Here is a 14,615-nt window from a genome sequence, read left to right on the forward strand (position 1 = left end):
AACCATGTCCTAAACAGTAAGAGCAGATAAATGTTGCCAACCTGTGATCATCTGTTTTATAGTAGACAATCTTACATATATGCACACACAGGTATACATACAGATATACATTTAGCACTAAACTCTAAGTCGGGTATCTTTTCTTTGTTTTGTTTTTTTTTTTTTTTTTAATGTTAATTCACGAAGACTTTGTTAGGATAGAGTCTAAGGCTTTGACACACTACTGAATTTTAGTAATATCCAAAGTTTTATGCCTATCATGAATTGAAGAGACAAAGTTAGGAGTTTCACAGAGCTGACTTGGCCTTCTGTTTTGCTCTCTACTTCTACCTAAAGAGAACCATGGGATTTTTCTTACAGTATTTTCATAAGTCATTCCATTCTTGAATTCATTGAACCATTTTAAAACAGTAAAGAAAATAGAAAAAAAAACATTGCCTCTAATTTAATTGTATTTAGAAATCAAAGAAAACATATCCTTATGTGTAAAATATGTCAGTGTTCAGAAACCAACATTTTCAATATAAATACAGACATGATCAGTGCTTTAATTGTTAACCATGATGACACACAGAGGTAATTTCTTGTCATTCCAGGAGTGAAATTTTGGACATGTGGCCATATATTTAGGTTTTATCTTCAGAAGCTGAAGTTTCTTAACTAAAATAAAAATTCATTTCTGCAAATAACTGATGCAAACATGGATTAAGCTGCTTAGAGTCTGTAAATTAATTATAAATTCTTTGAAAATTCATGTTTCTTCTTCACTGTCTTCACTGGCAAAGAACAATCTTAAACTATGGAATTAATAAAATTTTAAAAAGCATTTTCATTTTCTTGGATGTACTCAATAATAATTTTTATAAATAAATAAATAGTACAGAACTTTACCTTGCTAGGGGAAAATTACAAACATACTTTCTTGAAGAATATTAGTGTTTGAAAAATTTTAACATAAAATTAACTAAAAGTTTAGGGTTTTTTGGTGTTTTTTTTTTTTTTTTTTTTTTTTTTATGTGTACTTAGATATATTTCTCTCTTTTATGACACTTTATCCCTTCCTAGATAGGGGCAATATTTTACAGTTTTATTTGTTTTTTTTTTTTTTTCCAGAGGAAAAGACCTTTCAGATTTGACTGAAAAAAATACTGCTGATCAGAAAAATAAGAGGTAAGCCTGCCATAATCTGCCTCTTATATACTATAAAATATTTATGGTGGATTGGGTATTGGTATTAATAGGTTCTGTTCAGTAAAATTAATTAGATTTTGATTTGCTTTCAAATGAGGACAACAGTGACCTTTCTTCAAACTTAATTTGTCAATGGGTAATACTTTTATTAGAGAGCATTTAATATCCAATATGAATGTAAAATTATATTTTATATACCTGACATATGTTAACATATGAAATTTATTATATTAAATCAGATTTTCTCACAGACAGTAATTGAAGAGTTACTGGTATCAATGTGACCCCATGGACCTAGAGATTGCACACAACCCTAGATACCAGCAGTTGGAAGAGAGATTTGGACTGGATATGATAACAAAGCAAGGGACACACGTTGATAGCCATTTCCATAGCTCATGGTCCTGATGCCTGAACTGAATGAAAGTCAGTTACCAAGTTAAAATGACAGAGCCACAGTCAATCTGGAAGATGTAGACAGGACCTTCAGCGGTAGCGTGGCACCATGATGTGACACAGTGGCCACGAGCTGAAACACGAGACATTCTGACTGGCTGTATGGATGGCTGTCCAGCACTGGAGCAGCTTGCTTGGAGAGCTTGTGCCATCTCTCTCCTTGCAGGATTTCAAGACCCAAGTAGACAAATACTTGAGCAGCCTCGTCTGGCCTCAGTGCTGTCCCTGCTTTGAGCAGAAGGTTGGACCAGAGAGCTCCTGAAGTTCCTGAATTCCAACCTGAATTATCCTGCAATACTATAATGGACTTGACATTTCTGAGCCGTTTCTAATTCTTTTGCAGTGTCACATTGGAAAGAATTGAAAGCCTGAACAAATAACTTACTTGTAGTCAGGAGTCTTACCTGGGAAATGCATACAGTTTGTTTTTTTTTTCTTCAACATAAATAATGTAGTACATTTAATATGTTTAGATTAAAGAAAATATTTCTATTAATTCTGAGGTCTTTCTCACTTTCAGAGATGAGGACCTTGGGGATCACACTGAAGTAAAGTCTGCTGATGACCAAAGTAAAAAGCGGTGAGAATCAAAGCATAATCCTCTCTAAAATTTAATGATCAAATATCAAGACTTGTAGCTGTTTAGTAGAACCAGAAAATATGAATTCATTTTACAAGCAAATAGAATTTGCCCAGTGTGAGTAAGATTATTTCTAAAATGTGCCTGATTAACCAAATATAACAATAAAGCTGCATGTATTTTGATAAACAATGAGTCAAACCTATAATCTCTCATGGAGAATAAAAATGACTAGTGACAAGGTCCTCCTAAGTATTTTTGTGCTTTTCTAAGTGTTCTGTGAATCCAGCTGCTGGCGTCTCAAACAAATATAAGAAAATGCATTCCTAGTATAAAAGCTTTACTGCTACTAGATTTCATTATCTACAAAATCTAGGATCCATTTTGGACAATTAAAGTGAGGTTAGCAGTATGTTTTTAGGTACCATTCTGATGGTGTCTTTTTTGAGTGCTCCATTTAGTTGTATATCCACATGAAGAGGGAAAATGTAGTAATCTGTATAGATAGGCAGTTTTTCTATTTTTTAATAGAAAATATTTTTATCCCAGCAGTTCCACTCAACAGTCTGACCAGGGAAGCATATACTGAGCATCTCCAGTGAATGAGTTTCTCTTTCAGTTCTGACAGGAGCCTGCCCCATCAGGAGTCGGGCACAAAGGAGGTGCTGCTTCTTGCAGCCCCGTTCTGCATATAAAGCACCACAAGCACTGAGTGAGGGTCGTTCAGCAGAGCCTCTGTCCTTGGCAAGCTCACTGAAATAATCAAGCTGCAGCCCACACATCCAGAGTTAAGGCAGATAATGATCACGTTGTTCCAGAATATAACCTCTAGCAGGACCAAACAAGAGCAGCCTTTGTCTGCACTGCTTTGTAAAATCATCAGAAACATTATTAGCACTTATTCCTGATATCCCATAATTTGTATGACAAGGTATTTTTATGTTTGTTTGCCTGTCATGTTTTGTGTCAAGGAAAACTGCAGGAGGAGGTTTCTCTTGCTTGAATCCTGCTTTTTGAAATTAGTCTACGTATCTGCGTTTATTTGGTCATTTCTAATTAAAACATAACTGTGGTATATCCAAAAAAAGAAAATTTGGAACTAAAATATCTTTGAGGAAACTAGACTTCAATTAAAGTTAGATGAAGTTTCCAATATGAATATATATGAATATAGCACCATAAAGGAGAACTAAAAATTATAGGTCAGTGACTGTATTATTTTTCACCAGCAACGATTTAACCAAAATAAGCCAAATCGCTTTTATCTGCTTTTTCTAGTCCCAGATTCTGCGTTCATGACTGTAAGAGTAAATTAAAACTGTGTAGCTGAAAAAAGACTTCTAAAATTGCTTATTTTCTTGTTGTGTGGTTTCTTTTTTATTTTAGGATAATTGAGAAAGCATATGAAAATCCTCCAAGGGCTCCAAATAATCTCCCAGAAATAAACTACTCTAGTGACAGTGAACGAAAGACCAGGTACTGTGGAAAATTAATTGGGTACTGTAATGGCTAAAGTGCCATTTCTTGAAAAGAAATCATAAAAATCTTTTTTATGCAAGAAATTTCAGGAATGCTTAGAAAGCTCGCATTGGTCTCTGGAATCATGGCAGCCCCTTTCCAAATCTGCTTCCAGGATGCCAGGCACACAGAAGGTCACAAATCCTAACTCTAGTGCACAGAGTGAGGAGGACAAGACACACCCTGCGTAGCTCTGGAGAGATAGATGAAACAAAAAATTTAGGAGGCCAGCTAAGCCAGAATTCTTATCTAATGAATAGAGGAAAGGCATTTCCTGAATGCTCTTATTTCTTATGAACTTTTTTCTTTATGAGACTGTAAGGCAAACATTAAACTATTCCCTTAAAGTGCCTTTTTAACTTCCTAAACCAATATGGGATGAATCTGAACCCATGTATCATCAACCCAATCACTGACATTGTGGCATGGGATTCTGACTTTTTGACCAAGAACAAACTATTTTAAAAACCGTTTCTCTTGCAGTATTCATGCTCTAGCTGGATTCTGCCTCTACAAACCCACATATTGCAAACCTGAGTGAAAAATGTGATGTAGGGATTTTTAAAGGAACTAGCTGTATACCATGTCTATTGGTATCAGGAAATAATTGAAATAAAAGGAAATGTTATTTTGTTCTTCATGGTCAAAATTATTTTCCCAAAATATGACAACAAAAAGTATTATATATAATTCTTGAATGAAAGATCTTTTTGGATTAAGAAGACCTCTTTTCAGTATCAATCCACCCATCTATATGGATTAATTATGTAGGAAGGACTGTTTAAAGACATAACCTATAGGTTTGTATTGCTGTATAATAGCTGCAAACTGCCTGAGCCAGGGTTGATGACTCAGCAGGGGAGGAGAAATCTATTGAGCCTTACTGACAGGGAAAGTAAAGGTCACAGACTGATACTTAATAGGAATTATGGTCAATGTCCCCATCCTTAACCTTATGCACAACTGATCCTTGCTGTGGGTATGAATGAGCACAGGATCTTTAATCACTCATATTCTTACATCTGCAGCTGGAATACAGTTGAAATCTGTGTATTCTGAAAATTCTGCATGACCTTGAAGGATAAACCCATAAACTGGCTGAGAATAAAAGCAAAGTTGAACAGCCTACAATTTAAGATTGAAAATTAATATTCAACAGAAAAATTAATTAGCATTTTTCAGAATTTTGTGCACATACAGGCTCTGAGTTGTAATACGCTGATTTTCTTTGAAAGTTAAAATAGAGAACAGTAGTGGAAGAATGACAGGGCAAAGAATGTGCTGCAATATGCAACATTACCTTACACTTGATAGACTTTATACCCTCTACCTGAAGTTCTAATCCCATTTTAATTCATGAAAACTTATTAAATGAATGGTCTTTGTAGGTTATTCTCTCAGGTTTTATGCAATAGGTTCAACAGAGTATTTTCGCTGAGTAGTTTGCTGTATGAACAAGTCACACCATAGCAAGTGAAGGAGTGACTGATATGAACTGAAAGAAGGGATGTGATCAGATGCACAATTCTCAGGCTACACTGGGACTCAGTTTTCACTTGGTGTCTCATCAAGCTGTCAGACTATGCATTTATTTAAATGTTCTGAGTTTCCTTACACTTTCAGTTGACAAGGTTAGAAACTGATGCTTTGGAAATATTTTTGCTGTAGCTTCAGCATTTTTTTGTTTTACACACTCCAGTTGTGGTTTTCTACCTAAGCTGTGGTTTTATATATTTTTGTGTATTTCAACCATAATACTCCAGTCAATTAGTGAAATCCAAGGGATGATGTTCTCTACACTAGGAGACTTGAGGAAAAGTATTTTTCTCTATACAACTTCCTATAAGATAATTTTACTTTCAGGCATGCAGCATGTAAATACCCATATTATGTTGAGTGTCCAATGCACGGTACTCACTTTGCCCAAGATTCCACAGTTAAATAAGAGTTAGATGGAAGATTTGGGAAAAAATAAGCTTAACAACAAAAATAACAGGCTCATACTTTACAGGAACGAAGAAATCATTTTCCTTTGCCACTTTTCACTGTAGCAAGAAACTTTAGGTAACTGCACTAGTAATATACTCCACCCTGTGACATGTGTTGTGCACATTCTTGGTCAAGAGAATTTCTCAGTCAGTGAAACTCTTTCAAAAGGTGATCACTTAGCTTTAGTTTGCATTCCTACTTAGTAAGCGTATTTTCATCTCACCTGAAATGTAAATGGAGCACTGGGCATTAATGTGAGGAGATAATTCCTCTGTGGTGAGCAAACCTAGGTTTGTTACAGTCTGATTAAATAACAAGACCATTGTTATTTCTGTGTTAATGTTCTATGAGATATAAAAAAAACATTTATCATTTCAGCTTATCAGTAACTGCAGTTTAAATACATTGCTGGTGCTGCACAGAAATCAAATAAGACATATGTACTTTACAAAATACAGATGTGTAGAAAATATTATCTGAGCTTCAAAACACCTTACACACACATGTTATCAATCTGTTGTATTTCCTGGAAAAAAACTAATGTATTTATTTGGTAAATACACGTGATTATAAACAATTGCTCCTAACATTGCAGAACACTATTCAAGAGTGATGTGAAACATGTAATAATTACTATATACCTTAAGAATTTCTGGAGAATAGGATAAATAAATCAATTCAGAAATCTTCAAAACCTGTTTGGCAAGATTACTTCTTCAAGTGTCACATACATGTTCATCCCTTCCATCGAAACAAAACTGACATTTAAGTAACTTGGAAATGGGACTGTTAAAAGTGGAACAGTTCCTGATAATTAAATTCAGTATATTCCTTTCTACTCATATAAGGAACAATACAGTTACTGTAGTGAACACAAATCATACACTGAAAAGCCTATATTACAAAGACTCTCACTCTAATTCTAGGGACATATTGTAATTTTGTTTGGCCATTTGACAGCTTTTCAAAGACAAATAAAAGAAGAGGAAAAATAAAAAATGTAGTCTGCCACCATTTTCTGATATGTATCATTTAGGCTGAGATAAGAGCACAGGAAACCCAATCCCGTTATGTTAATTTTGCTCAATGGGCTCATGGATTTAATTTGGAGTTCTGAAGAATCTTTCAAAAATAGAACACTCTAAGGACACTATATTACAAGTATTACTATATTACTAATTTACATTTTTATTTGATATATTATTCTTGATGGTTGTGAAAAAAACAGAAAAAGAACTCCTCACCAAGTATGTTTTTTGCAAGCATGTTGTCTTAGTTTATTTTGCATATAATCATCAATGTAGTGAAGCCTTTAAAAATGTAGTACTGTTTAGTGATAACTATGTACTCTCTCTGCTTCACAGCAAATCACCATTTGCTGCCTATGAAGAAAACATAACTGGAAATACTATCAAAACTGTTTATTCTACTTCTGATCGGTAAGTACACATTAGTAACATCGTAGAGTACCAGAGGACACAGACATTTACATAAGCATTCAAGTCTTCAGACAAAAGAGAGCCCTGGAAGTCACCATCATGAGACAGCTTTTCATACAAAGCTCTCTTTCAGTGAGATCTTGCCATCAAATCATTACCACAGTTCAGCAGCCTAATATCATGTTAGGCTTGTCACAGCTGACATTTGAAAATATCTATAGAAACAAGAGCCAGTGCCTTAAGTGACAGAGTTGGCTTTGTGATTCTGTAGGTTTCTATCTCAGGCAGCCACTTACTCTGCAAATTTCCTTCCTTTGTGGAAATGGTAATGACCAAATTTATGTACAAACGTGGAGGAATAGGTTCACATAACAATGCTGTTGAAAACTATCTTTTCACACCAGTAAGACATTCCCAAATATAAGCAGGATATTTTCTCAATCTGTAATACTTACCTCATGGGGAAAAAGAAGTTAAAAGTTCTCACTATATTCAATTCCATTTGGACAGCCCTACTACCTGGAAATACCTAATCAGAAAAACTTGTATCCTTTCCAACATAAGGATAAGGAACTCTGGGGATGATTAAATATTAGTACAGCAGCTTGTCATGACAGGCAAGGAGCAAGAGCCATTGATTTAGTAATGCTAAAACAACACCAACAGCTGTATCTAGACAAAGTACAGAGTGATGTCATACAGGAGTGCAGGAAGAGCTGAGACAATTTTTAAAATGTTATTGTCACGAATACCTTGTAGGCTGTTCATACATGAATTTGCTATAATTGCTGTGAAGGTATGAGTTCTGTCCGCAGTGCAGAAAGTCAAAAAGGTTTTCAGGCACCTCTGCACCACAGAGAATTCTGTGAACCAGACTGATCAAGTTATGGCAGTCTGAATTCAACTACCAGTTTACTTTTGAGATTAAAACATTAAAATCATTCCCCTCCACTTTATCCCTGTTTAGTATACATGCTCCCAAACATTCAGCAGCTTAATTCAGTATACCAGAGAAGACCATTATATCTACCAAGGTATTTTTGCTACTTGACAATTATGCTCAGCAATTTGCCCATCACAGGAGCATGTGTATGACACCTGTCAACTGGAATGGAGAGAATACACAAATAACATTTTTCCATTATGGCCATTGTACAGTATACAAATGTCTTTCCCATGCAGTGTGCTAACCTTATCAATTTTCTGCTTGAGATTTCAATGGCAGCTCTTTTTCTGACAGCTGATGTTATATTATATACACAGGAGTATAATTGGAAAAGATATATGTACATACTGCAGGAAGCCCTTGGGCATAGATGCCAAAATGATCTTAGATGCCTTGCAAATTTACTGTCATTCGACTTGCTTCAAGGTAAGAAGATTTCACCTGCTATCAAGAAATGAAATTTGATTGTAATACCTACATTATAGTACACATATAATATGAGATTATTTAGGCCTTAGGCTTTCTCCACCTGTGAGAATAAGAAGTCTTGAGACTGGAGGAGAAGATTAGTGTTGGCAATACTAACCTCTCTGTTTCCCTCTCTTCCCTACACAATCCCTTCCTTTTTCTTTCTATTTCCCTCTCTCCTTCTCCCTCTACTCTCCTCTTTGCCTCTCCTCCCTTGCAACCATAAGCAGGATAAAGGATGCAGCTGAATGTATTCTTAAAGTCCTACACATTTATGAGCCTTCAGTTCAAGTCTGATACTGTGAATTATATCCGCTTACACTTTCTTCATGTTGTGAAATTTTATTCAGTTTTTATGGAGTTTTTTAGGTGTTCTTGATTGACATCTAAAACAGTCTTAATTATTAAAAACTAGGAAATTTTTTCCTATTTCCATGAAGAATTAAAGCACAGAAGAAATATCTCTTTTGTTTGTAATTCCAAACCCTGGGCCGCAGCCTAAAATTCACTCTTAAACTTTTCTCAGGGTATGCCTGGCAGCGCTCAGCCCCACAGTCTGTTTTCTTTCTGCCTCATTTGTCTTATTTCTGCTTGTATCTACACGCAGAGTCTGTTGTTCTAACAAACAATATGCAGCAAAGTCACTGCATTAGCATAGATCATATTTCTGCCCAGTCCTGCACAGCTTTTATTTCTGCTTCTGACAGCAATTCTTGTCCCTATTTACTACATGAAAAGTAACACACATCAGAATACAGCAGTAAGGTTGCACTTCACATGCATGAAGCTTCACACGTTTTTTTGTTTACTGTGGACTTTCTGAGCTCTCTGAGCATCAGAAAGGCATTTTCTTCCATGGGAAATACTATGTGATATGTCCTCAATACTATTATTGCAAGTAAATATAAGTTCTGGTCTGCTTCCATTCTTTTTAAACAGATCAACCCACATAAAGAAGAATGGGCTTTTCATTAGGAGTATTAACATGTTAGTAGTGGCTGAATTATCTGTTAAATACTTACATTTATTTTTTAAACTATCTTTTTTTTGTTACCTGCTATCAAATGGGGACCTGTCTGGCCAGGAATGTTCAGCTTAATTTTTGTATAACTACAAACTTATGAAAACATTGGCAAAAAAAATTAAACAATTGATGTAGGTCTGTGGTTCATGCTTGTAGGTATGTATTTAGCTAAGTAGTGCAATTTCTTATAATTAATATTCATTTAGCTCCTAACAAATACCGTGTATCCATTAGAGATTTGCATATAGCTGACAGCAGTACACCATCTTAATTTCCTTGAAAAGGTATATACCAAAAGTACATGAATTAAATAACCCAAATTTTAGACTTTTTTTCCTCTGTGTAAAAATTCTAGCTAATATTGGTTGGAGCTTTGAACACATGGCCACCCTTTTGCTGATTTAAACAGAGAAATATAAAATCATTGAAGACAGCAGATTGTTTTAATAGCACCTTAATACTAATGCTGATTTTCACTTATCAGTGGATAAAATATCCAAAGAAACCAGAATTTACTATTCTTTAATCAGATTTGAATAAATAAATAAAATTATCTGGGTATCAAGATCCTAGTTTCTGTATCAAATTACCATGCTTCTTGATCCACTGTAGGCTTTCCCTGTGATCTTGGTAAGTCAGCCTCTGTGTGTATCTGTGCATTTTCATATGTGAAACATGGGCAATGTTTCTCTATCTCAAAAAAATTAACTTTTTTGAGACATTTGTGAAAGCAGTGTCCAGATACTGCAAGAAAGGGAAACACAGTTAACTGTTAAGATAAAGTGTCATATTTTGAAATATGCAGGTCTAGATTCTTTAAGATCTACTCTCAGTTAGATGATTATGTGTGATCATTCTCCATTTATTCAGTAAAGAAAGAGAAGGATATCAAAATGGAGATTCATCTTATTGTAGGATAAAGCCTAAGCTAAGACAGAGAAAGTAAAAGTGCCTTTTGGAAATGTCTGGAGGAAGGACAGGATTGTTGAGTGTAATGAGTACCTAGGCAACCAGTTGAGACACTGGTATCTGATTTTTTAGATATCTAAAAGTGACATAGTCAGATATCTAACTTCTTGTTCTCTAAAACTACTCTTTCAGAGTTAATTTTTTATATTTTAGTACTAATAATTCCTATTCTAGTCTGGGGTTGCTTGTTTCCTAAAGGAAAGCATGCTGGGTAAGAGTATTACAGAAATGTTTCATTTTAATTTTTCTTCATTCTTTGACTTGTGTGTTGAAGTGTGAAGTATGTAAGAGACCTCTGGAAGATCTAAAAGCAGGAGACAGCATTTGGATTTACAAACAAACTGTGCACTGTGAGCCTTGTTATTCCAAAGTTAAAGGTAAGGCACAAGATATATAATACTGAAGGTGGGAAAAACCATTTAGTGAACTTCATTCAAAATATTTCAATATATGACAAGACAGCTGTTGCTTATGATCATTTGTGTGTACTTAAACCTTTTCAAAGCATCTATTTCAGTAAGTCTGGGTGCTTAGGATGATATCCAACCCCAGGTTCTAGACACAATTATGCTGTATCTGTGAGGGAGATCTTGGTTGCACTGCAAGTTCATCTCTTCAGGTCTCTCTGTAGAGTTGTACCTGTGCAATCAATAGAGACACCTAGAGGGGGGCAATGGCACCTTGCCCTGGAAGAGAGAATAAATTGCAAGGCCATCTGAGAATCAGATTGTTCTATTGAAACAAGTAAGACAGGGTGCAGAAGTATTTTCAACTAATGGAGTAATTGTGACGAGAGAAGATACAAAATCTGTGAAATCATAATGAAGATATTACATGTGATTATGATTCTTACCTTTGTGAGGAGCCAAGTGAGTAAAAAAATGTGCAAGGCAGGGACAAATAAACATTTTGTTTTATTAATTTTTCTAGAAGTTGCTAGATTTTAAGTCTTCTCTCTTCATGGCAATTATTATTTCACAATACTATAAATCAGTACCTCTCTACCAAATTAAGACAGAGATGTAGATGAAATAATCTGATAAAATAGTTTTCAACTATGTAATTTTGAGATAAGATCATGTTAACTAAAATTATATTAAAAATTTGTTCTCTTAAAATACTTTTGTTATTAACTCACCATAAAATCTGATGGGAATGGGGAATTTTGCAAACAATTAGATCGGAAAATTAATTGTAGGGCACTTAGAGCATACTGCTTTGCTTGGCATCTCTGACCAATCTTTTCTCTCTTGCAGAAAAATGGATCTACTAATTTTGACATACAGAACGTATGATGAAGAAATTTCTATTGTTAGTTAATTGTATTGGCCTGTTAATTCAAAACACTGTGGGAAATTATTCATTTTTACGCTGGGAATTCTCTGAATGAAGTCCTACTGCATGGTCATTAAAAGAATTATTTTAATAAGAATTTAGATGCATTTTCATACACACATTGCAGGAAGCAAAACAAGATATTGGTCAGTATATTTATAAGATCTGTGAAACCACTAAATTTTATGTAAAATCAATGTAATTTATTCAAATTTTCTGAATGCCAGGACATTCCTACATATTTGTTTTGAAGGGGCTGTATTCTCTTTTCCTCTAATATAAAGATCTGTTTACTTAACATAGTATGAATGGGATTCTCATCATCAAGATTAGCCATTTAGAAGCCAGTAATTCAGTTTAAACTACTGCTTTTCATGAAGAGGGAAGTGGGTTCATATTGCACCTCCAAGGGGAGACATCAAAATCCAGAGAAAGATTCTCCCCAAATAACTTAAATTATAAATTTGAGACGGAACAAATGATTTTTGGAAAATGCATCTTTACTACTGCAGAAGGAATCTGGACAAAAAATTGCTAGAGGGTTTTAAGAACTACCCCACTCCATGTTTGCAATTCTGGTAACTATTTAATCACCATTTTTTTAAGAAGTGCACACTTAATAGTTGCCATGAAATAATGAAATACCTACATTGCATGACAGTATGTTGTTGTATTTATCTTTCCTACTTTTATTAAACTGACTGTCAAAACACTTTGGATGGATTCATCTTGCCTAAATTTATACATCTACAGTGTAGATTTCTGAGTTACTTGACTTATTCTATCTTATATAGAGAAGGAAACATTTGTAAGAAACAATTCAATTGGTCAGATTGCAAACATCTATTTTACTGTGACATTAATCAATGTACATCTTTACTACCATGGTTTGCAAAGGACCCTGGAATGACCAGCTCAGATTTCTAGACATCTACACTATGTCAGTTACACTCCTTCCTTTGAGACTACAGTGAAGCCTTTTTTTTTTTCCTTTTGGAGAGAATATAAGTATTGTTGTCTAAAATAATCAATAGTTCAGTAGCTTACAGGACAGACAAAGGTATTGACTACTAGTCTTTGTCACGAGATGCTTTAGATTATGGTTTATTCACAATGGGCTTTTCTTCCTTACATCTCAGTTTAAAAGGACTTCCTGGACATGACAGAGTTAGTGTTTGGAGGCTGCTGGACCTAGGCAAGAGCTTAAAAGCATGCAAAGTATTAAAGCCATAGGTTAATAACAGACTGGTGAGTGGCTGTCTCGGTCAAACACTCTCTCCTTGACTGCACATTTCATAGGGGAGGCAGGAGGTCTGGATGTCTGTGTAATTTAAACCACTGGGCCTGCAGCTGAGTAAGTATGTTGTCTGGCTTAAAGGATGTTCAGACTGATTATGTAATGGAGATATGAGACAGCAGATATTTTGTTTTGTTAATTTTATGAATATCTTATTAATTAATGTCAGTAACTCTAATAAATCTTTAGTTATTGATAATTTTTCTGGTGTGTGTCTCTTGCTGATGACATGTCCTAGTTAAACTATAATTGTTAAAACTCTGTGCTTTACCAGTAAACAATGGTACAATGGGGTAAAAAAAATACTGGCAAAATTTTAACATCACAAATTTGGTCCTGTTGAGAGACCAACACTTACTGCTAAAGCCCAGTTATAATGGAAGATGTTAGACATTAATTTAAGCCAGAACATTAGAATCTAGGACTTCCTAGTGTTTGAGGGGATGAGAGATTTCAGTTCACTCCCCCAGAGACCAGGAGCTCTGGATGAAAATATCTGCTACTTAAATGCTCACTGACAGAGAAGTAGCAATAAGAAACAATAAATAATAATTCTGTGCTCATTAAGTCATCCTTACTGTACAGCCCTGGTAATTTTGCCATGTGTTTTTTTGTTATTTTTTATTATATGTTGTAAGTTGGCTAAGAAGAAACATCAGGTTTGTGATTTACCGTATCTGGCAGAGCAGTACTCATTAAGAAAAAATCATATTAACATCTCAATACCAATGTATCAAAACTTAAATGTTTTTTGTCCTTTTTGCATATCATTAGCCTGTGGTGTTTCATTTCCCTTTGACTAGTCCTTCCATGAAACAATCCAAATGAAGAGTTTGCTGGCAGCTGTTTTAATGAACATGTTATCTTCAATAATGCATTAAATTAGACTGAAAAGCTGTATTGAGAGATGATGTACTAAATTATGTGGGGGTTTGTGATTCATCAGGCCCATTTTTTCAGTGTGTAATGGATACTTTATTTTACAAAGCTGGGGCATTGCTCTACAGAGAGGGGAATCAAGCAATCAGAGGAAAGGAGTGAAATAATGCATATAATGCATATTGATGCATTTAAATATGTAGATTGCTTCAAAACTACTGATACTTACAATAACAAGGAATGTCATAAGAACATCTTTGCAGTGTTAATATATTCTGTTGTATCCTATGTAGGGTTCCACAGAACGCTTATCCTGAGCATCCCTTTCTATCAGTGCTTGACACAGAGTGGTAAACATCTGTAACACTGTCCCCTCATCTCTTCCTCTTGAAATAAAGATCTGTGTCAGTTTGACAAGACACACTCTGTTACTTCACAGAGTCTCCTTACCTTGGCTTGTAAAAAACATCAAATGGATCTCACATTTAGTCCATAGGTTACCTCTGTTCCTTGCTTCTTCCTAT

The 14,615-nt window shown here is 34.8% G+C and overlaps 1 protein-coding gene across 1 annotated transcript in view; it reads left to right on the forward strand.

Annotated features, from left to right (window-relative positions):
• Nucleotides 1-11,965, forward strand: part of SCEL (sciellin) — a 78,424-nt gene extending 66,459 nt beyond the window's left edge. The window contains exons 12-18 of the mRNA XM_041419932.1: nucleotides 1,114-1,170; nucleotides 2,168-2,227; nucleotides 3,614-3,703; nucleotides 7,099-7,173; nucleotides 8,437-8,545; nucleotides 10,855-10,957; nucleotides 11,837-11,965. Coding sequence (XP_041275866.1) covers nucleotides 1,114-1,170; nucleotides 2,168-2,227; nucleotides 3,614-3,703; nucleotides 7,099-7,173; nucleotides 8,437-8,545; nucleotides 10,855-10,957; nucleotides 11,837-11,853 — 511 coding nt within the window. The 3' untranslated portion in view covers nucleotides 11,854-11,965. The remainder of the gene's footprint in view (nucleotides 1-1,113; nucleotides 1,171-2,167; nucleotides 2,228-3,613; nucleotides 3,704-7,098; nucleotides 7,174-8,436; nucleotides 8,546-10,854; nucleotides 10,958-11,836) is intronic.
• Nucleotides 11,966-14,615: the final 2,650 nt, after the last annotated feature.

This window comes from Onychostruthus taczanowskii, unplaced genomic scaffold, assembly GCF_017590055.1.
Source record: "Onychostruthus taczanowskii isolate IOZ18803 unplaced genomic scaffold, ASM1759005v1 scaffold62, whole genome shotgun sequence".
NCBI lineage: Eukaryota > Metazoa > Chordata > Aves > Passeriformes > Passeridae > Onychostruthus > Onychostruthus taczanowskii.